Raw genomic sequence first — 25,332 nt, 5'->3', positions numbered from 1 at the left:
AGTCTTCCCAGTGTATTGATAAGTCTTCCTCAGTGTATTATGTGGTAAAAGCTTGAGTCTTCGGCTTGTTTTCATTTCTGTAAATGGCAATCAAGTGCTTCAAAAGGCATAATTAGACTTTGACGAGAAAGCTATCCAGAGGCAATCCACACCAACCATCTGTGGCTCGTAAGAGATTGGTTGGTATGATGTGAGCACGGAGAGCGATGTGGCTGATTCCTCCTTACGCCGTGGAAGGTGTCGCATCATGAATATTTTACTCAAGCGCTGCCTCGCCAATAGAGCGATGTTATCGTTTCTGTTTTCATTTTGACAAGATGTGATGATGTTTCACGGAAAATTGCTGTCTTTCTACTCTGATAAACAGGGTTGTGCTTCACTTCAGCTTGTCAATTCATGCTAGTTGTGTTTCCATTTTGTTTTTCTCCTGACTAGAATGTTTAATAGTTCATAAAAAAGTCCTAAATTTTCAAGTCATCATACATGCTTTTAAAAGGAAGAATGCAGAAAAAAATACAAAAAAGACACAAAATTACAAAGGAAAGTTCCTGAGGTCTGCAAAGTTGTTTTTTTTTTTTTTCATTTGTCTTCTCTCTCTCTTCCACCCCCCCCCCCATTTCATCTCACCTTCAATGTACTCTTGCTGTGTCCTTGTTAGTTTTATGATTATGGTACTGTATATACAATATATTCAGTGAGTCCAATTTTTTGCAAAATGGGACTGCTTAACAATTTCGGGAGTGGTTTAATCTGTGATCATGTGCTATTTTTCATTGGAGCTCAACTTGGACTGTTCAGCAGCCATGCACAGGATTTACAGAAGGGCGTACCTCGAGAACGTTGGGGTCGACGTGGGGCGACACCCTCTGGCGACCGGCGATGGCACGGGAGGCATTGATGCGGTACCATCCGCGGGAGTGGTGCTCGTGCTGTTGCGCCTCGAGGGCCAGGAGCTTGGCGATGGTGTTCTCATCCAGGTCTGGGTGCTTGCCAACCTCCTTCATGAATTCCCCGACCGCCTCCTTGTCTACGTTGCCCGCCGTCAGATAATTCATCCCGGGAGCTGTTCAGGGCGGAGAGAAGGGTCACAGTTTGTTATTCCCAAGGCTCGTTAATCGGAAAATGAAATACCGGTACGTTTTGTTATTCTAAAGTTTGTTATTCTCAAGGTTCTTTATTCTGTCGGTTCATTCATCTAAAGGTTTATTCATCCGAAAGTTTGTTATTTCAAAGGTTAGTTCATCCAAACATCCAAAGGTTTGTTATTCTCAAGGTTCGTTATTCTGAAGGTCCTTTCATCCAAAAATGAAATAAGATATCTTATTTCGAAGATTTGTAAATCTGAAAATGAAATAAGGTTCATTATTCCAAAGGTCTGTTAATGTGAAAATGAAAAAAGGTTCGTAATGCCAAAGGTTCTTTAGTATACATATCTTCTTTTTATTTCTGGATTAATGAACCTTGAGAATAACAAACCTTCTTTCATTTTCCAACTAGGGAGCCTTCAAAATAACACCACAAACATTTGGATTAACGAACCCTATTTAATTTTTGGATTATAAACGGAACATCTGCCTAGGTATAGGGGAATTTGTGTGTTTTGGAATAACAAACATTATTTCATGTTATGATCTTCAGAATAATGAACATCACCCAAGAAAAGGATGGAGGGTGCAATGGATCCATGAGTGAAAGCCCTACCTATCAGCGCATACATACAATATGCAAGTTCATATTGGCACAAATATTTAGTACCAATAAATGAACACATTCCTTAATCTGCAGTGCTCAATTCTGAGAATTCCAGGTTGTTCAAAAATGCTGCACAACTAATAACCTCGGGTGGCTTCCACAAATGTCGAGGCATGGTATGACTGAAGTTGGTCTCTGCATTGGTGATTGAATTTCACATACACGATAGACAATAATTTACTCCCTCTCTCTCATCACTTTAACGGAGACTTCCAGATAATTAACTACTTTTGCATTTGAACATCTATAAATTGGTTATACTGGGTATAAAGTTTCAGAATCTATATATGAATTGTTTGGAATGCCCCTTTAAATACTCAAATGGCACGATATCCTCACTGTGTCTATAGGGAATTACTTGATCACTTTCACCAGACGAGTGCCATTGAGTTCTTAATGAAGTTGACCGCGGCAGCCAGTCATTTGGTGCTCCTCTTGACACTCTGACAGCAAGAGTCATTGTTTTGCTCGACACTTGCCTTCCAATTAACGTGTTAACTAAGATGAGGCCAGCCAGACATTTGCTTGTTCCGTGACAACGTAATTGCAGACTTAATTGACATAAGGAGGCGGCTGGGAGCAAGCAAAAATGGTCAAGTATGTTGGCGATGATGCTGTGTATATGAACATGTTTATGCACTTGCCCGGGGTAATTCAAGTTTAATACTAGCAGATGGGCAGGTATAATTCAATGACAACTCGCCCAATGACTGAGCATCTGCGAAATCTGGAGATACCGGACAGAATATTTTAGTGTGATGATCTATGAAAAGATTTATCGCGACATGGGGGATATCATCGCAAGGAGGGCTGGGGGTGAATGCAAATTATCAGCTGTGCAGTGGAAGCTGAGGACAATAATACGAGTAAGATACATCAAGATGCAAATTTTGTTTCACATGGGCAAGTTAATTTTTCAATTCCAGCTACAGGTAACTTCTTTTGAACAAATTGCCCAATTAGGCATTCAGAAAATGTTTTACAGCACTCCTTGGGGAGGTTTTACCATGCATTCATTTTATTCTCTTATTTTCTTTTACTCAGAAGACCAGGGTGATAAAGATACTGGTAATATTTAACTTAACTTTTTACCTTATGGTACTCAGGCATTATTGACATCAATATACTCTTGTAGTCCTTTTTTATAGTGTCATCTTTGAATATAAATCTGAATGTATCAATCATAACTCAATTGTACATTCTTGCCTTACTTTTCCATCCCACCTCATTTCTACAATACAGAAATAGATCAGACCATTACATATCAATGGTGCAACTAATTGGACAGGAGGCACAACAAAATGATAACATTAAAGAAATATGTAAAATATATTGACTCAGCTGGTAAAGATGGAATAAACACTGCAAATAATTTATACGTAATCATCCACTTTGAAAAGCTTTATGGAAAAACAAAAGATACAATGTGTGACATGATCATGAAAAATGGCAACTTGCCAGTGAATGAAAGAAATTATTTAGGAGTAAAAGTTATTGTACTCCTTGCAACTCAATGATAAACAGTTGTCATGTTTCTGTCATCTGACACACACACACACACAGTTGAAAGGCACTGAAAGTAAGAGAGCAAAGCTATTCGTGAAACAGAAACAAAACATACACACGCACACAATATTAACTTTGACAGCAAACTGATCAATTTACATAGAAATAACATGATATTGCACGTTCAAACAAGAACAACCTTGAATGCATCAGAGTAGGCATAATGGGGTTGAAATTCTATTTGATGACATACTGCAGACATGTACAATGTATAGAGGAAAGCACTGCAACATTACAATTTGTGAAATTGATTTTACGGATGGGAAAGAGATGTGCACATGAACGTGATGAGATACGTCAACACAAGTCTGCCTCCTGGATGTCGCCCAGTCGTTGTTTGCTGACAGAAGTAAATTACACTTTTCTGTACTTCTATTGCCACTTGAGTTTGGAGCAGGTTTAATTCCAAATTCAAATTCAATCTCGAGTCCTATCAATACTGTATGGCACACACACGCTCACATTTTTTGGCTTGCAAGTCAGAATGCCTGCTGCATATTCTATGCAAATGTTTGGTGTTTTTCTTGTTCTGTTTATTCGGGTTTTTTTTTACTGCTTGAATAGAACTTTGCGATTAAATTTCCAATACTCTCCCCCTCCCCCCCCCCCCCAAAAAAAGGGGAAAAGTTTGAGTGAAACACACAAAACAGGGGGTGGGGTCAAAGAATGCCTGCTGCATATTCTATGCATATGTTTGGTGTTTTTCTTGTTCTGTTAATTCGGGTTTTGTTTAACTGCTTGAATAGAACTTTGCGATTATTTCCAATTATACTCTGAACTGAATATAAACTTTGCGTGACTTATTCACTTGGTCATACATCCACTGACTGATTCTATACAAAACAGACATGCAAATTACAATTAAGTATATCATGCAGGAACACTATATGCCTTCTGCAAGGCCCTCATGCGGGTAAATCTACCACCTAATATGAGTCTAGTGAGAAGAGAAATGCTTTTTCATCACATGAGAAGAGCAAACATCAAACATATGTTTTCATTAAAAAGAAAGAAAGAAAATGAACACATTAACTAAAGAAAAAGAGCTACCGGGCTGCTATGAGCAGTAAATACAAAACTTTTTTTTTGTTTACCTCTAAATATCGTGGAAGAACCCAAAATATCAGGGAAAGCTAACAAACTAATTCTGTGCAAACAATTATGCATATGATATGAATTCTCAAAAAAATGTTACCATGTGCACAAATATTTTGAATGGATACCTGCATTTGACCAAAATATAGCTGGCAGACCTGGTATATATGGCAACCATTTGGGAGCTTTTATCTCAGAGAGGGAGATTGTATCACCACTGATGCTACATATTTACACTACCTTATATCAGACTTATCATAATAAAAAAATTCAATGTATTTCATTTTTTTCTCAAGATATGTCTTTCAGAGAAAAAAAAAATTCTCTTGGTCCTTTGGGCCAATAGATGTTTCTTTATATGCATTCTGCATGAAATTCAGTTGACCTGAACAGTATTTGAGTTTCCTCACCACTGCCTCACCAAGAAATAGAGAGGTTAAGTAAGATTTATTGGACAAAATTTCTCAGGCAAAATTTTCCGTCATTCCCCCCTCTATCTTCAAAATTACTTTTGCAAGCAATCTGAGCAAAAACGGGGAGGGGGATTTATATGACTCATGCACACATGTCTAACTTGGCTTAACTTTGCTTTGACTTTTAGGCTGGTCTTAAAGAACACTGATACATCAAATACATTGCGGCAAATTGCACTGAGGAAATTTTATGTACAGAAAGAATCTAACTTACAACTTGAAACAAATAGACTGCGACAGGGGAGAGGCACACTGTTTGAACCATGATCTTTTGCTTCATAATTTCAGACGGGGGTTTGCACGCGACATGCATTAAGCTGAGGGCCCTCCATGCACAAACGACCATGTGCAAAACATCGCCTATGGCTTCACAACCAGCAAATTGACTCATATGCTCTCTTTCTTCTTTTTCTTTCCTGTATTTCCACGGCAACTGACATTTTGTTGATTTTGCGAAGTCATCGATGCTTTGCACATATACAATTCAGAGAGATGTGTTAGGCCTCTGAAAATGGACTTTGAAAAAGAAGAGCAATACGCTATAGATACAAATATCAACACACATATGAACAAACAGACATGAAAAGAGAGAAAAAAAAAAGGAAACAGAAAATAGCTGGCCAGTTCAACATTAAGTAACATAGTCTGAATACAAACCTAGAGCGGGTGCATCTGTGATTTGAGTGTAATTTGAAAATGAAGTAGAATGTGTGAAAGATACCAAAGACAGTTGATTGAAACATCAGAGTATGCAATAAAAAACAGCATCCATAACATATCAATGTAAACGTCATCAGTAGGCTCTAGCAGTTTCAAATTAGTATCTGCAATTACTTCAAAATCTCCCAGTGATTTTTTTTTTCTAGAGATGAAAATGGACCTCCTAACAAGATATGTGGAGCTTGGCATCAAATAAATTACAGCCACGAAAAAATAAGCCCAAGCTTAAATTTCCAATACTCTCCCCCTCCCCCCAAAAGGGGAAAAGTTTGAGTGAAACACACAAAATGGGGGGGGGGGGGGGGGTCACCAGTGTTGGCAAACCTATTATATTTGCATACAGGTCATTTTCATCCAATTATATCATAAGCTAGACATAATTTTTCGAACAAGTTTTCACAAGTGACTACCCTCATCCAGGTGAACACAGCAAAATTCAGGACTCGGGAATCTGATAAATCATGCTGGTAAAGTAAGACTTATTTCATTATATGAATGAAAGGGAATTTATAGTTTTTTGAATAGTTTCTATAAAAATTGCCTAAATTTCAGAGATTTTTATAATTTTCATGTATATATCTGCTAGGAGTTTGAGTTGAACACTGCACATTTTACTATAAAACTATGTTGGATGTTTTACGAATCTAGGCCTTATTTTTGCTAAAACTAATTAATCTCAAATTGAATGGAAGGTTCTTCAATTTGTCAATAACTCACTTAAGAGTTGAAGACAACATTCAGGCCATTTAAAACATGACTGAACTTTGACACAAAGCACAAACAATGAAGGTGTAATGTTCTGGTACCCATGACTACACAAATGGCATCTTCCTCCCATCAAATTGAATGTAATTTGCAACAGGATTGACTGTTGTCTTCTTTCAAAACTTTTCACAGTGTCTTCCAGGATCTAACCACATACACAAATATGAAAGTCGTTCCCATGAATCACGGTTTTGAATCTTGATTTGTTCACAAGACATGACAGCTGAAGTCTTCCATTGCTGATGAATCAATGGAGCAATGAAACAGATAACAAATGGTCACAATACATCTAGGTAGCTTTCATGACTCTCACTGAGCTACTCTGTTAGTGTCCATACTTTTCTTTCAAACTTCCTTTCTCAAACAAACAAGAAAAGAGTAGACTATAAATAAAATCACATGGTAAAAGGCCCTTAAACAGAGATGATGGAATGAACTGCCTCGATTTCCAGTGGCGAAGCAGTTAGAGATAAATTGCACTTGCTTAACATGAATAGGTTATAATTGGCAAATGAGCTGCATGAAGATTAATTGGCTTTTGACACTCACATATTCACATTTATATAAGCACTGTTTGCGCTGAGGAATTAGCGTATATAAATGGTGACAGGAATTCAATTTACGATGTGATGGAGGTATGTTAAACATAATAAATCTTTCTTTTTCCCTCAGGCATTTTATGAAAAATAATTGGCAAGTTTTAATGCAGTATGAAAATGAAAATTCAAAAGCCATGATAGATTGAGGTTGATTCTCACTGCTTGGTTCAATGACCAGACATTGCAATAAGAATTTTAAGTCTTGGGGAAATTGCATGTTTTAATATGTCCTCCATAAAGGTGGAACCAACTTCCTCTAACAGATTCCAAAGAAATTACATTTTTGGGGGGAGGGGGGATCTTCCAGGATGCACAAAAAACAAAAAAAAAATGACATAGATATAGTCCTGTGATGACCATGATATTCGGTTTTCATGGTCAACGTAGGGTGCTGAGACTAAAATGTCAAACTGACAACCAAAGTTTTATAAACTTCTTCAATTTAAGTCAAATTGAATTAGAATTCAATTTCAATTCAAATTTTACATCCAATATCACAAATTCTTCCAAACACAATTGTGATTTAATGTTATATAAAGTATAATACGGACACACATTTGAAACTTCATATTAGGTCAACTTTACTCAGAATTTTGCCAATCATCTGCTCTGATGATGTGGATGAGCAACTCTCTAGCTCTCTCTGATATGACTTCCCCCTTTAATGTTGCAAACTGCTTGAAAACATCACAACAACCCTAAAAACTCGGAAGCATCTGCCAGTGTGGCTCCATCATCAAAACTGCCACGCCCACAAACATCCACAGCATCCTGGGGGAAGCGCAAAATGCAGTCTTTTCCACAGGAGTGAAAACTATCGGCATAAGGTCGGAAGAAGGGCGGTGACCTCTAAACAGCTTTACAGCAAGTGCAAATCAATTTTATGCGAGGGAAGGGCATACCTCGGAGAGTTAATCTCACGTTAAGGCAGCGGGGAGGGGGAGGAGGAGGATGGAGGAGGCGGAAAATATAATGTGGCGGGCGCTATCTTAATTGGCAAAACTTTTAAAGCACGGTCTGACCTTTGTTAATTGTTACACCAGAATATTGAGTCACCAATATCAACAAGTCTGCCAAAATGTTTTACATATGTGGCCCATTGCAACTTTGGGGCTAATTGTCATACATATATAGTTCCCTCTGTCAGTTGATATCAATGGTATCTTAAATTAAGTCACCAAACTTTGAAACTGCATCAAATCTTCTATCACATTTTTTCTGTAACATGATATCAAAATAGCATTTTAATAGGGAGCCCTACAGACGTGGTATAGCCATTTTTCTACAGTGATATGGGGAGGGGAAGACATCTTAATAAACATGGAGTGACACGTTTATTTTTTCACAGAAAATTAATTTTACGCCAAAAATTTGATCTTTATATTTTCGATGATTCTCATGAATTCAAGATATTGAGCAGATCAGCAAATGTGTGTCATCGTGCTAGTGATTTCTAGCATAATAAGTCATCAGCATTTAAGCTATCTTCTTCAAAAAAATTCAGTCAATTCTGCCAGATCCGACAGAGGAATGGCTTGTTTATGCACCGGCTGAAATCAGTGTCGAACTTGTTTCTCACGTGACAGATTTCCGATACCACTTTTCTTGCGGCATAACATTTTCTCTTGGCTCATGATCAGTCTATTTAATTTGCATGGTGGTTAATAGCAATATCAGTGCATTGTACAAGATCATGTAAACAGATCAGGTGAGTACAACGTGCATTTTAGGATATCCTTCATGCATCAGATTTTGTTTACATGTTTAAGTGTTTTATTCCTGTTCAAACTTTCCTTATAGCACTATACTCAGCATTTTTTCTCTGGCGAGGGTTTAAACTGAAGCTTGTAAATGCGGGCTTTTTTCCTCTTGGAAAATCTTTCTGATGAATCAAACATTGGGTGGGGCTACTACTCTCAAATCAGGGAAACAAGTAGTTTGATGGGCAGACACTGCTTTACGTATGCTGGAAACAAAATAGGCGGGGCGGGGGCAGGGAGGGGGTCTGATAAAGGGAGCACTCAGCCTCAGGTTCAATTTCAAGTTGGTGCAGCGCACTTTCTGCGGGGTGTATGCGCTATCAATGCAGGGGTTAGGTGGACCATGTTTGCGGTTATTGCATGTGAGGTAACGTATAGCACTGTTTGTTCATGGAAGCATGTGCTTCACACTACACAATGTGAATATGATGATCCCAAAACTTTGATCTTGAAGAAGGGTGATGCATTTGCCATCTATTGTATAATAATACCCAAGATCATACAAGGAGAAAGACAATGTCTATATAATATTTATAGAGATATGGTCTAGATTTTAAAGGGTAAGCAGTATCCTTAAGTATATGATCGAATACTTATTCAAGTGCTAGGTCAAAGTGACCGATCAAAATAAATTAATCATTTACAATCAATCGCTGTGACATTCTCTTGACTGGTAATTTCTGTGTTATATTGCCCAGGTGTGAAACAAAAGTTATTCATTTTTTTTAATTATTATTAATTTTTTTTTACTGCAACAATTGACATACATAAAAAAAAAGAAAAAAAGATTTGGATCTAATGTATATACATATTAGACTAGGAACATGGGAAGTATGTGAATGTATCTACCCTCACATGAAATCACTGAGAAATGATGTCATGACACTGAAAAATGCATGTTTGATGACGTACATTTTGTTTTTAATATTGCATGCCTGAAATGATGCAAGCTATTTGTAAGTGGTGTTACTTCGCTCATGAAATATGCACAGAATGCATTAGTTTCAGATGATGCTGGTTACAATTAATAGCGGGAAGGGTTAAAGGGTGATGCGTGTTTGAGGTACGAGACAAAACTAATTTGTGCAGTGCCTTCTATTTACCCAATTTGGCATCTGAGGGGGGCAGAATATTAGATAATCGGTTGGATGAAATGGTAGAATCCATGCATATCGTAATACATGGGCAAAGAAAAGAGAGAGAGAACAATATTACATTGATTTGTTAGTATATGAACAATATGATGATAGATATACAAGATTGGCTTTCAAATACATGTAAAAGAAAATTATGTAACAGTCTTAACGCAAGCAAAAAACCAAACAGAATTATCCATAAGAAATGATTAACACAAATTGTCTAGACGATAAATTGACCAGTTTACTTTATAATGTTCGATTCTATGTATACCTTCATGGCAAGTTTTTTTTTTTTCTTCTGACAATCAAAATACTTGCCCGAGACTTGCCTGACATAGCATTGAATTACACAGGCAATCAGAATTTCATCAAAACAGCATGTAATGCAAATATGAGCACTGATCAAAAAGATTGTTGTTTGTTTTGCTTTTTACCACACCTTTAGGAAAACACTCACAGATTTGCACATTCATTTGCTAGTAAACCAGCCAATTACAGTATGAAGACGATAAACTAAATCAATACAATTTTGGCTAATTATGTGGCTTACTTCATGCTAAAAGCAAATATTCAAATACTACATCTAAATGCAGGTTTAATGTAAAAGCGTTATGACACATAGTACTTGCATGAAACCTGCAAATTACATGAATGACATTCCTCTAAACTAATAAATGATGTAAGCACTGTTCAAATTCAATCCTATGAATAAGTAAGAACATCATGAAATGCATAAAAACATGCCACATGAACATCAGTAGGTGACAATAATGATATCACCCAATCAGAGAGACCCGTCTACAGAACATACCTCTGCTAGGGCATGAAAGAAATAGTTTACTGATAGGAGGGAACAAAAACATCAGAGAGACTAGACATATCTGAACGTACTGTCTTTGACCATCATGATGTCATGAGAAAATGTACCAAAATCGTAAGTAAATGTGTAAGGAGCAAATAGCACCAGGCTACAACTGTACGTATGAGCAAGGAGGGCTAAAGGCCATACGGATGCCAAGCAAGTCTCTGTTTATCCCTGCATCTCTGGCGTGGAACGACTGAGGGTGTGATCAACAGTCCCTGGATGTGCAGCAGGCCATTCAATTGCCGGCTCATGCCGACCCTTGGAGCTACAGCCAGTCACCCAGTCCAGGCTGGCTGGCTGCCCTCAGTAACTGAGTGAAAAACAGGTGCATGACCTCCCTTAACCTTTTCACTACCATCATCTCAGAGTTCCCATGATATCGTGCAGGAACTGGCCACTGGTGGCACCGACAGGCTTAAGAGTATTTCAGCAGAGATACAATTGTAGGTCTGGAGCTCATTATCAATGATTCAATACTTTCACTAGCCTAGCATCCTCCGTGTGGCAGTCGAGTCCTGCATTGACTTGGTTGGCAGCAATAAAAAACCATGTGTGGATTTCTTGACAAGTCGGCCGCCAACAACCTGCAAGCATTTCTGACAACTTAGGATGACAACTCAATGACAGCCTCCCTTGACACATTGCACACACTGAGTGACCCTCAGAAGCGACGTAATTGTAATTTCCTTGCCAAAACAGGTTGTAAAGCAATTTTATAACACATACAATGTAGATTAAAGTATCTACTTTATCCACTGGAAACATTTTTATGACCCTGAAAATCTAAAAATTTCTGTGCCTCTATCCACTATCTATGATAAAAAATAAAACACTCTATTTGGGCATCATACTAATGTTTATGAGTATCTGTACTTGGACACACATGTCAAATAATGCTAAAGCATAGAAAATACAGAGATTACTACCTAAATCACTATGTGAATACACACAGTGTCCAAGATCATACTTTCAAGAGTCATCAGTAAAACATGGGATAGTTTCTGAAATTCTCTTTTAAACAGTGAAAGTACTGGATCAAAATAAGCAACTGCCGGCACTGGAAGGCAGAAAAACAAATTCACAAGCACATTACATTTGCGCTTCCTCCTGTTTCAAGACTTCTGAATGAATTTATCGGTACATGAGACGTGAAAGCTAATTGCCAACTGCCACATACAAGTATTACTCCCGGAAGCCAACTGCATGATTCTCAGAAAAGTGACGTTTTGTGGGGATCCAAATCATTTGGTCATGCGCATTCTCTTCAGGTACATACAAAGTGTACATAATGTAGCTAGTGGACTCATGCAGCATATCATCTATACTGATGCTGTGCAGTTCTATTCTGTGAAAAGTTCCTGGAACACTTCAAGTGTAGTAGTTATCAGCAATGACAAATTTAAAGGGATCTTATAGTTTTGGTTGAGACCTAATTTCCGGTTTCTAACATTTTCTGGTGAGATAATGAGAAACCTCTTATGAAATATGAAAGAGCATGTAATTCCATGAGGAATTCAATGTTTATTTGATGAAAATTGGTTTTGAAATGGCTGAGACATCCAAAACAGAGTGATTCTAATAAAGTGTGGGACCCATATTTTATTACGATCGCTTTGTTTTACTTTGTTTTTGGATGTTTCAGTCATTCTAAACCCAATTTTCATCAAATAAACTTTGAATTCCTCTTAAAATGGTATGCTCTATACTATTTCATACATTGTAAGTGTTTTCTTGGCACCTCACAAAAAGGTTAAAGCCCAATTCTCATCTCCACCAATACTGTATCATCCCTTTAAAGTGAGCAGTGGTCCAGTCTTGCTTTAATTTCCATGGTCTAGAATTTGTCTGTTAGTTTATCCATTCTTTGCTTTTCCTTTCAGCTAGTTTTCATGACATTCATCAATTAATATTAAGATAATATCTATCTACAATATCTATCTAGCTATCTCAAAAAATATCTATAAGATATGTATGAAACTCTATAAGGAACTTTCTGTTGGTGCCAAGAAAGTGTAGTATCCCCACCCCCTCCTCCAGGGGCAGATCCAGAAATTCTGTAAGGGGGGGGGGGGGGGGGGGGGAAGAAAGCAGTTTGTATTTCTTGTGCCACTTCCGGTTTCATCTGCTGACAAGCGAAAACAAAACAAAATAAAGAATTAAGCACAATTTTCTGGTGCCACTACTACAATCGCCTGACAAGGGACAGTAGGGATTTCTTTTTTATATCTATAGTGGTCATCATGCCATTTCACGCATACTTTTGTTAAAAACAAAAAATTAAAAGGGTGCACCTGGTTATTTTTTTTGCTTTCTATTTCTTTTATTTCAAAAAAAAAAATGAATACAAAATCAAAGGGGTGCATGCCCACCCCCTGGATCTGCCACTGTTCTCTCTTTAAATCCATGTTGCGGTCTGTAAAGCCATGAGCATCTACACATGGGGAAAACTTTGGCGAGACATTCGTGAGGAGCGTGTACGTCATGACAGACAGTGACTGAGAACCAGCTGGCTGGTATAGACTTGGCTGAGAATGAAATCTCTCCCTCCTTTGCGGTTGGGAGTCGGAGGCAGCGATATGGCTGGATCTTGGCCAAACCTCAAATCCGTGTGGGGCGACAATGAGCTCCCCTCGAAGCGATGCGTGGCTTTGTGCGAATTCGGGAGATCCACTTGCAAATTCCATCTACCCAGTACATATAGTTTTGAAAATAGCTGCACCATCCTCCAACATGTAATCCAGATATTTATGGAGATAAACGTTTAGACGAACAGACTTGACTCAGATGGACAGAGAAAGATAGCTATAGATGGACAGATCAATAAATTGATAGACTAGGTAGACAGATAGACAGATAGATAGACTGATTGACTGATTGAAAAAGAAAGAGTGGTCTGACTGTTCATTGAATGGCTGCATTTCTGCAGGAAAGGCACGATTCTGTATGGAATAATTTCAAACAAAAGTCAACATTTTTCATTTCTCTTCCCCAACATGCATTTAAAGGAGAGTTGATAGGCCTGCTGCTATTTGCTCCTGCCAAATACGTCCCTCTACAATCCAGAAAATATTTGTCAGAAGCCTCTGTTTGAATGACACTTTGCCTAATATCAAAATACATATTTCCTCTTCGTGAAAATTGAGTGTAGTCAAGCCTCCCACGTGAAAACTGTGCATTCCAAGTCAAATATTCTAACCTCATTCAAATAAACTTCCAGAGTGTTTGGTTCAGGATAAAAACACACAGACTTCTGATCTGGTCAACAGACTTGTAGTCTCCATTTCAGACGTTTTGCATTATTCCAAAAAGGATGATACCATTTCCAAATACTGCTGTGATATCCAACCATAAAGAGAACCATCGAGCATCAAGTAGGCAGTAAAATGGGGGAGGAAAGCTGAACAGAAATAATTTCTGTCCAATAAAATATTGTCTGCAATTAAGAATTAAATTAGGCACCATAAAAGTGCTTCAGCAAGAAGATATGCATACCTGCTAAAATGATGAAACACGGATCTAAGTGTACGTAGCTTGTACAGAGTATAAACATGGATCTATCTAATGGAATTACCTGTGCTGGCATGTACTGACTTTCAATAGCATATCAATTTTGATATCAGTGTATTTTAGAAACTGGCAAATAGATGGGAAAGAAAAGCTGCTATATGCCCTGAGGGGGGAAAAAATCCACCAAAAGCATCAACAGTGCATAAGACACCACAACTACTTCACAGAAGGCTTAATAGTTAGTCAAATAAGTGAGTACACTGACATTACTATTAACTATTTTTCTGAACTTTTTACATCAATGAACATGATCTTTGGAGTATTCAATGTTTCAATGTAACTAGCAAAATAGTTTCTCCATGGAAACTCTGGTGGCAGAGTATTCAGTCTTACAGCCAGCTACCAACATTCACAAGGCAATTTTCATCATTGCTAATTGCACTTTGCAAGGGCAACACTTGTATGTAAAAGTGTCACAAAGAAATACACTAAAAATTAAATGCATGTGGAGAGGGAGTATATTAAACAGCTTGGCTTGATGCAATTCTATGAACACCAAAAATGGCACTGAGTAATTTCGGCATCATATTTTGCTAAAAATGTCAAACAGAAAGTCTCTCTTTCCATCTTCTATGTACCATACAGTGATGATCAGTTCGTTTTGCTGCAAAATGTCATAACCTTCAAAAACATCCATTATATATATGCCACATGCAGGGGATGTTCTTAATTTGTGCACAACCAGCAACTGTCCATAACAGACAGTCATTAAACACAAAACATGGGAATGAAACCTCATAGATTTCTTATTGCGAACACACACAAACACACACACACACACACACACACACACACACACACTGAAAACACACTCACCCACACACAGTTTTGAGATAAACTACAACTGCTGGCACCTGTACGACAGGGTGTCCATTACTACACAATGCAATCAATATCCATTGTACGTTCAATTATTTCACGATAAGTGGTTATCTTTACGGCACCATGGCAGTGTACACACTCTCGCCGGTGCCGCTGCCACAGATACAAGTACATACTGTAATACCAGTAAATTTCTCCTACGTACCTTTGAAATATACTTGTACTATGAAATTACAGCATGATTAGAACTTGAAATCTTTTATTGCCCATAAACTCTTATCACTTTTGTTTTCCAGGTTAATAGAAACAGTGCTCATTTTACTAGGAGCTCACACTAGGATGTTGAACACTGCACTTTCAAACTGAAATTATATCAATATCAAATATTCGGTGTCATAGAACATACGTATAAAACATTTTGTGAGAAGTCTGTATGACTCACATGCACAGGTACTGAAATGATTGTTTAAAATGTAGACATGAAGGTTTTGATCAAATATGAGTTAAAGTTTCAATTTATATCATAGTTGCCAGTCTGTAAGTAACAGCTTTGTAAAGAGGAGGAAAAGATGACATTATTTTATTGGCCAGATGAGATTTACAAAGCAAGGTTTGTCCACACACTCTGCGTGTAGTCACACATCACCAAATCTAAAGTGAGCAAATAATATTTTGCTCTTCACGAAATATGGTGGTATCATAAAATTGTCATGAGCATAAGCTACAAAATTGGGAGAGGAATTGGATGTAGATGATTTGTTATTTCCTCAAAGCTCATAATACCAGGCCATATGTTGTTTTCCTGTGGCCCTAAAATATCGTGCATGACAGCCATGCACACAACACAGAGACAACTACATCCTACAATGCAACAGGTCATTTGATCCATTTGAACTGCTGGCCAATATATTGCTATAAACTGTATATGATACGGAACTGGGGGTCCAAGTTTTCCTGTTGTAACAAGTATGAGTAGCAGCATATACAGGAATTAGTACATCTTAAATTATCTGGGACATTCTAGCACTGACAGCTTAATTAAAACAGAAGTATTGATCAGATTTTTGGTCTGGCCTTCCTGTTAACACCATTATCCCGCTATACACAGGAAGACTCAAGGGGAAAATCCATTTAAAGTGAATACTATTTGTCAATCATAATCCACTAAATAAATCTAAAAATCTCGGTTGGGATCAACATTTTATTGGTAATGTTTTTCATGTGGTCTTCCTTCTTTGTCGTTTTCTTTTAAAGAAAAAGGAAGTTTGCTATTAAAATGTAATCTGAAAAGATGCATCCATCAGATCAAAGAGGGAAGTTTGCGAAATATATTTCTATTTTGCAAGACATAATGGCATTATTTTCCACCACTGAAACTTTTGTGTGTGTATGACAGTCTGTCTGTGTGTGTGTGTGTGTGTGTGTGTGTGTGTGTGTGTGTGTGTGTGTGTTTTCTGAACAATGTGCACCAAGCCTTGAAGGCATTTTTTACTATTTGCAAATGAAACAAAAACTCGGCTTTAGTGCTTCAAAATAGCTCTAAAATGTCAGTTAGGGATAGAAACAACAAATGTATCAGTATGATTAATGTTTCAGTATCAAACATTTTTTTAATCACTGCTCCCAACGGTAAACAATACCTTTAATTCTGGAAATCTAGAAAGAGAACGCGACATTGCTAATTACTTTAAGAATCAGTTGCAATGTATATTCTGCCTTGATGTATCCTTGGGTCTTTGTGGAAACAGGTGAAAAGACTTAGCTCCGTACTCTCTCTGTCTGGGGAATGGAATTGAGCTTGAAGGTAGCATGACTTAATACCCCAAGGGGTATTAGAACATCCTTCAGATTAATGTTTAACAGCTTCATAAGTGATGGGATGACAAATGAGAGAACCCTTCTTAATATCTTTGACAGAGTAATATAAATTGCTGTAGACATGATTCACACAGAATAAGGAGTTCAAATTAACTGTGTTTGAAAATGGATTTGTGTGTGTGTGTGTGTGTGTGTGTGTGTGTGTGTGCATGCGTGAAAACCATTATTTGTTATTCCCTCCACATGCAATTTTTTTTTTCACTCTTTCAAATAAATCATGATAATTTGCCTTGCATGGTGTGCAAGTGAATGGAACATATTTTTTAATCCCATAATTCAACTCATCACAGTTAAGTATGTACACTCAGATGCCTGTGGTGACTTTCTGGTCACTAAAACTTTTGCAAGAATTTGTCATGCAGCTACTGCAGACTACTGAGTCCATTGGTATCTCTTGTGGATTATATACTTTCATGAAAGAGCTGAGACAAAATTTATAGCAACCAGTCCCTTGTTACAATGAAATGTAAACTCACTGGAAAAATCAACTGTTATTGGTCCAATTCGCATTATTTTTTGGGAAAAATAGAACAAGCAATCAAGGAATTACAGGGAGTGTAAATGAATGGTACAAACAAGTTGATACAAATAATCAGCTAATATTATCATAATCACTATGCTCACTAAATTCCATGAAAGAAAGTTTGGAAAATACTTTGATCAAAGCAGACATTTTTGTTAAGAAAGTCCGCTTTCACAACAGACAATCATAAAGCTATATCTATGTTTTACATTCTTGCAAGCAGAGATGCAAAACTTACAAAGACAAGAAACACATTTCCAAGCCTGCCAAAAGAAAAGAAAGGAAGAAAAATCAAAGGATTTCTCATTTACACTGTTCCACTTCTGGTAAAATTCAACCCAAATCTTGAAGATTACTGCCAGAACCGGATTGTTTGATTGTTAAAGTTGTTCCTCTTGCCTGAAAACAAACTTGAGGATTTCCAAACCACTCAATTACAACATCACAAACATAATTCATCCTCTATTACCTGGTAACCAGAAACCAATACCTGACTACCCAGTAGAGATTGGGTATTGTTTGATGATAAGGTGTGTCTACAAGAGATAACCAAGAACAACAGATTGTAAAGGAAGCCCTTTTTATTACATGCGACCTTACCTGATATCGGTAAATTAAAGAGTGCATATCAAATGTATGTGCGTTACACTTTTGTAATTGGGACAAAGATCGCTGTCAAGAAACATTTTTATACTGTCTTGTAATACAAACCCTCACTCCCTTCCTACTATCAACTAGGAAATATTTGCTTGTGAATTTCGATATAATGCACTGAATTTTTAGGCATGTACTGTATAAGCCGTTATTTTTACGTACAGACATTTTCGCGAATGAGGAGGTTACAGACATTTTTGTGAAATGTTGTTTTCGCAAATTGACACTGTGGCTATCCTTAGTGTACTATAACCCAAGGATATGGCAACATTTTTGCGTGTTGTTAAATTCATGGTCCAACAGTAATTTGCAAAATTCACGAAAATTACAACCTCGTGAAAATAACAACTTTGCGCCTGGTCTAGTTGTGGATACCCCTCAAATGTCACCAACACCCCATTTGCACATAAAGTGCTTCCACTTAATATGCTCCTTTGAGCTTGAGTTTGTTCATAAAGAGAGTCACTGTCCATAAGACTACCAGTATACTGTTAAACGAGGAATGTTCGCGTGCATTTTAATTTTGCAAATTTTGCGAGAGCCACGATTCACAAAATTAAAATGCACACAAAAGTTCTTGTCTACACTATATGCACTGAATATTAGAAGCAACTCGCAAAAATTTCATGCTGCGAAATGTATCATCGACTCCAATTCACGAAAATTTCATGCCGCGAAAATATCGTGTTTTACAGTACACAAAGTGACTGAGGGAGGCATAACCTGTCATGGTAACGTATGCAAGCATACAAATTGTATGAACTTCGAACATATATCATATAGGCCTACACTTGATGAACAGCGACCGCTACATACCACTTTAGGAGTATTCCAAATGTTGGTGACTGTTTATAGAGAGTTTGTAAAGCACTTTACGAGCGCTCCTGAACAGAGCCTCAAATAGGGGCATAATTTTGGAGCACTTCAGAGCCACTCTGTCTGTTTATACAGAATTTAGGGCACTTTAGGAGTGTTCTAATTGCCCTGTATAAATGAGATACAATTAGCCATGCACTGCTGCCCTATATGTTTTCATGTACCAGAGTTTGTGCTGTGTGTGTGAGTGGGGGGGGGGGGGGGGGAGGGGTGGAATCTGTCACATCATATGTGTGCATCTCTGCTTTCATAGTTCATAAATAACACAATTATGACTAGCAAATATCAACAGATAATATAAATAATTCTGATTTGTCTATTAAAACCCATGCAAAATACAACTACTCCATAGTGTGAAATATATGAATGATATGTAGAGGTTGACATTGTAAGAAACCGCTAAGTGCTATGAACTTGAAGTTGGTGCACCCAAGTGAGACACTGTTCCATATGGTGGATTATCTGTTTTGCTAATCATCAGGTACATGTAGAATAAAAGAAAGGCGTTACCTCTGTACAAAGTCTATGGACTTTGTCATCTTTCAAGTTCTGCAGTGACGAAATGGTATGGTACTGTATATTTAGTAGCTTTGAATGTAAGTATGCAAAAAATGAAATGGTGATAAGTGTTTCTGGATTTAAGATGTACCAGTTCTGTTATTTATTACCAAATGGAATCTGTTTTTGCTCACTCAGTCACTGCTGGACTTTATGTTGTCTATATTATCTGTTGCCATGCCAGGCAAGTCTCCTGCATATTTTAGAAGAACGTTGGCGGTTACTATGGCAACCTCTGTAATGACAGTTACAAATGTAAATAAGTAAACAAATTTGAAGGAGTATACTTGAACCCCTACCCTCATACCCCCATAAAATGATCATAAAAAAGGCCTGTACGAACAGTACCTTCCTTTACGGAGTGTAAAGCATGGGGGGGGGGGGGGATGGATCTAGATACTCAAATACTGCGTTTCTGACACAAGAGTGCCAGCTGATGGCTACATTCATGATCAAGTGTGCGGAGATCGGCATCGAATGGCACACACGTCCCAGGCGTGGAAAGGAAACAGAACCCTAAAATGGAAGTAGACCGTGAAGTCAGTCGTCCGTGGGTGTCTCGCTCGGTCTCCTCTCGTAAGATTTGAAGGATGGATGACTGGGTGCGTCCACCGACTGAGACACCTTGTAATGCTATGAATCTTGTAGGGGCCGACTCCTGCATGGAGGCGATGGAAAAAGGTCAGTTTCTCAAGGAGAAATGCATAATGTTGCCTGTATCGTGTTGACTGACCTGTGCCAAGACTGGTGTGCTTTTGTGAGGTTAGCACCAAAAGGACGTAAGAAATGGCCAGCAGAAAAATGCACACTGTATCAGTCTGTATCTGCCTAAGTTCTAAACAGCTGCCCATTTCACTTCTTTCTTTCTTTCTCATCTCAGAAAAATACCCCAAATCAGGAAATTATGCTGAACTTGTGAGACAGAATGGAAGCAGAGATCTGTCTTGTGAGGAATTGTGATAATTTGAATGCCTATTCCAAAATAATTCCCCACATTTGTGGCATCCACTCTGGTACTCTGAGCCTAAGTGCACACCACATTACAGGAGCCATCCACATAGCTAGCATAGCTCTTTATTGATCATGACCTAACCCCAATGATAGTAAAGGTTCATGTTTTCTGTGTTTAAACTAATCATAAGCAATATTAACTGCTTGTATACAGCTGACAATCAAGCTTTAAGAAAAATTATATCACAAATATCACCGGGGGGGGGGGGGGGGGGGGGGCATACTTTGCTGACTTTGCAGTTAAACATGTCACCAATCTTTAAAGAAAAAAAAAAAATCCTGCCCAAACTCTACAGCCACATCCTCCAAATCCGGTGTCAAATGAAATCGAACTCCTTGTTGACATGGCAACAAGTAGTCTAAACACTTCCTGTCCTCTTGATTTATAATGTGTATTAAAGTCTCTTGCAGATGTGAATATCCTCTTTATGTCCCACTCATAACTAGAATGTGGTTTTGGTAGCCAATAACAGCAACAAAACTACATGTAAAAGAAGCAAACAAATTAAAAGATACAAAGCTATAATTTAAGCAGTGCTTGAACAACGGCCCAAACTTGAACTCCTGTTCTGATCTTTGAAGTTGGTGAAAGGAAATGGAGTGAGTGACACTCTCAACAGTGACTAAAAGTTAAACTTTTGAGAAATGTCTTGACATTTATAATTTCTACCAAACTGTGGACGCTATTTTGAGCAAATGGTATCCATGGCAAGTTATCAAAGGGTGTGTTTCATTTCATTTATTGTTTCTGCATGGTCCAATTAATCAATGAATCACTTTCAAAAACATACAATTGATTCATCATTAATCATGGCTGACTTTGCACATATGAAAGGTAAGGAAATCATTGTGAGAGAAAGCAGGGATATAATAAAAGAAAAAACAAATCAAAGTACCATACAGGAGGATCCCAAGTAAGCCGAGCTTAATATCTGGGGCCTCATTACTTCGTATATTAAAAAAAGAAACAGATGGACTTGTTTTCCTCCAAACATGGAAACAAATATTTCCATCTAGGAGAGAGAGAGAGGAAAAAAAAACCACCCAAAACAATCGTCTTGTAAATTAGGGATGAAAACCAAAACCTAATCAAATGTTCCGTTACTCTTTAAGGGTCCCAAGCAAAACAAAACAACTACAGGGGAAAGAAACATTCCTTGAAAATCTTATATGTGGCATAAAATATGCTTGCCTGCTTGGATTAAAAAAACAACTTTCTTTTGCTTGTTTTCTTAATATCTTACAGATGTCTCTTAAAAGGTTATTTAGAGCTATGAGACCTTTCAAGGGTAGTCACGGTAATGGTTCTTCCGCAAAAGAAAGACGAGATTTCCTCTTGTGGGATGACTTGCTGTCATTTGCAAGTTACAACTAAATCTCCTTTTGGTTTCAGGTGATGTCTAAAACCCAGCTGCCGTCTCTTATTTTACCTTTATCGGGTGACGACTCAAGTCTCCCCCGGTTACCTTGGAGAGGTCTTTGTTTGTTTTTATCAGGGTTGTTGCCATGATAAACAATCGTTTATAGCTGACAGTCAGTTAAAAAGAAAAAAACGACAACTTAGCAATGGCAATATCAACTTCCATAGCAGCCAAACCTAGCTTATCATCCTCAAGTCAAGCCAAGATTCTTTTATTTTGAGACATGATTAATAAAAGAAAAAATGTTAGTCACATCATCATAGCGTGATATATTCCTGGGATGAATCATGAGCCAAAACAACTGCCTACTACCCACATTTGTGTATGTGTAATACTGATTTTCCAACTCACTGTGGGCTTGATTTGTGTTTAAACAAGTCATCATTCTTGAATTTACACTTAGTTCTAGCAGTGTGAGGCTATTTCAACTTTCCAACTGTCAACTGTCAACGCCTTTCTTTTCTTTTTCTCTTTTTGTCTTTTTTTATATTTTGAAAGTTAAACTTTGCATCTAAACTTTGAGTTAGGCGACAGTTCCATCCAACTGTTGTCAACTCACATTGCAAAAGACCGTGTCTCTTGGTTAAAGCTGATTTTACTCCTAAATAAAAAAATCATAAAAAATAAAGATCAATGTCAATATATCATTTACATATTTATCATGCCACTTACATATTGAAATCCATATTTCAGCCCCTAACTGAAATTTCAGCCCCTAACCTTGAAACTGAATGTCCACATCTGCTGTTGTGCTGAGATGAATAACTGTGTGGTATTTTTAGGACAAAAAAAAATGACAAAAGTTCTGACAATTTGCAAAAGTATGAAATCAAATAAGTCAGGTAGGCCTACTTAGATTGGGGCATTCAACAAATTTCCCAGGGGGCCTCTCCCATTATCATAAAATCAAAATCCTTTGTGCCCCCTTGGCACGAAAGCATCTCATCCCATATCAATTTTCTTATCACCATCACTGTCATTAGCCCCAACCTGAATGACTATTCATAGTGCTGGTATTTGTGGGACATGGCATGCAATCGGTCGTGCCCTTGTGCTTTCAGTAGATTAAAGTATTGAATGATATATGTGTGGGTTGTTTTTTGTTTTTTGTTTTGTTTTTTGTTTTGTTTTTTAGTGTGGCCTGTGCATTCAGGCAGTTCAATTTTTTCTATGTGCATAGTAGAACTGACCAACACTGTATATAAAGTCGAGCATTGAAACAAAGATTGTCGGCGGCTAATTTGCATGTTTTTTCCATCTTTCTCAAAGACATATTGAATACGATGCATCATGTAGGAAAACAGGGCTTGCACAGCAGTATACATCAAGCTAGCTCCATGATGTCTGACAACCCACAGCAACGGCATCATAAACAATGATTCTCAAGATTGATTTTCCAGAGTACTCATAAAATATTAGTATTACTACCATTTTGCCTGTTTGATCTGGTCATAAGCAAAGTGGCTTTATACCAAATTATGCATACATGACAGGAGAGTGAGAGACAGAGAGGGAGAGAGAGAGACAGAAAAAGAGAGAAAGAACTAGGGGCAGTTTATACAACAACTCTGTAGTTAACTAGAATTAATGTTTTGCTTTGAAGTGAGTCTATGTTGGCCTACCACCAGTCCCAGTTACCTATAGAAAGGTGTTTTAAAATCTGACATTTTGAAGGATTGATCTGAATGTAAACCTGCCTTTGAACTGCCTGTGGGTATCTTCAGTGCTGCAACCTTACCACAACCATCCAACGAACATTGAGTACAGCCATCAACAAGGCAGTTGTCCTTGTTTACGTGACAACAGTGTCAATGAATTTGCCTATAACAGTGTGCTCGGTCCCTCCCTACCTGGCAATCATTTGCATGGCATGAGGGTGAAGGGGTGATTCAGATGTAAAAATAGGATAAAACACTAAAAAAGAACAGTTTACAGTATTAAAACATAGCAGATGTACAACAATTCCTGCATGCAGGATCATACCTTCTAAAATCTCACTGCAATTCTGACGATGAGCTGTTAAAGAGGAGGGAACAGGGGCACATCATTTCAGTACAAGCTCAATGATTTCTACTTCAAAAAAAAAAACAAAAACAAAAACTTTCAGTGATGCTTTGCATGAGAGATTGGACAACATCTGCAAACTACATGGATTACGAGAGGTCACCATCATGTCATTGATGTCCTTCATAGAAACAGGTGCTATAAGTTTTCACTCTCTTTGTAGGTTTCCTTCATGTTTTTCTCTCTGTTCTCTTATACCTACAATAATCTGCATGTAACTAATCATGACATTTGCTGCATTGGTTTTTGTGATTTTTTTTTGTTTCTTTGTGCATTTAAAAAAAATCATGTATAATGTATTGCTAAAATGTATTATTTATTCTGAGAAATATGGAAAAAACTATCAACTAGTATCAAAGTTGACAGAGCTGCTTTTTATTAATTTTTTCTACACAATTTAGAAATACATCACGATACATTTAACTGCAAAGATGCAGAACTGGAGAGAAAGTGAGAGATGGAGATACATATAAATGAATGAATAGATAAACAGAAAATTAGATAGATAGATAGATAGATAGATAGATAGACGGGTAGGTAGATAGATAGGTAGATAAATAGACAGGTAGATAGGTAGATAGATATAGATAAATAGATAGATAGATAGATAGATAGATAGATAGATAGATAGATAAGATAGATAGATAAGATAGATAGATAGATAAGATAGATAGATAGATAGATAGATAGATAGATAGATAGACAAATAGATAGATAGACAGATCTAGATGGGTAGATAGATAGATAGATAGACAGGTAGATCGATAGAAAAGTAGGTAGATAGATAAAAAGACAAAGAGAGAGAGAAAGAAAGAATGAGATACATAGAAGCAAATTCATTGTAGCCCAGTGTGTCTATGTCATGGGTAACCATAGGCACACTAAACTAATATAAAAAACAAATCAAATGATTCACCGAAAGTGCCAACTGGATTTAAAAGGTTGATAAAAAAAGTAGATAGTATTGTCATTGTAGCGATGTAACTCAATTTGGTTGACCTGCTCATGGGCCTCAGAGGACAAATTTGGCTGGAGAAAGGCCAAAAAATGATTAGATTTTGCCCGATGAGGCCCCTAGTTATTCTGAAATCAAGGTAATGAGGAGCTATGATACTGGCTGCATCAAAAAATAGCACAAATGTGAAGAGAAAACCAAAGGCAACAATGGACCATGCCCATTGCTGTACAAAACAAAGGAATTATTGCTATTAACACTTCATGGAG

At 37.5% G+C, this 25,332-nt stretch overlaps 1 protein-coding gene across 3 annotated transcripts in view; it reads right to left on the bottom strand.

Annotated features, from left to right (window-relative positions):
* Positions 1-25,332, bottom strand: part of LOC139708931 (sodium/calcium exchanger Calx-like) — a 95,485-nt gene that overhangs the window by 11,777 nt on the left and 58,376 nt on the right. For 2 of the 3 annotated variants that reach the window (XM_071620895.1, XM_071620896.1), the window contains exon 4: positions 831-1,063. In XM_071620895.1, coding sequence (XP_071476996.1) covers positions 831-1,063 — 233 coding nt within the window. Of the gene's footprint in view, positions 1-830; positions 1,064-5,543; positions 5,559-25,332 lie in introns of all 3 variants that reach the window. The other variant, XM_071620897.1, reaches the window with a different exon arrangement.

This window comes from Diadema antillarum, unplaced genomic scaffold (genome assembly GCF_040938485.1).
Source record: "Diadema antillarum isolate AM-2024a unplaced genomic scaffold, OU_Dant_1.0 seq00001390_RagTag, whole genome shotgun sequence".
Classification (NCBI taxonomy): Eukaryota; Metazoa; Echinodermata; class Echinoidea; order Diadematoida; family Diadematidae; genus Diadema; species Diadema antillarum.
The sequence above is the reverse complement of the archived record's forward strand: the minus strand, read 5'-3'. Positions and strand labels throughout refer to the sequence as shown.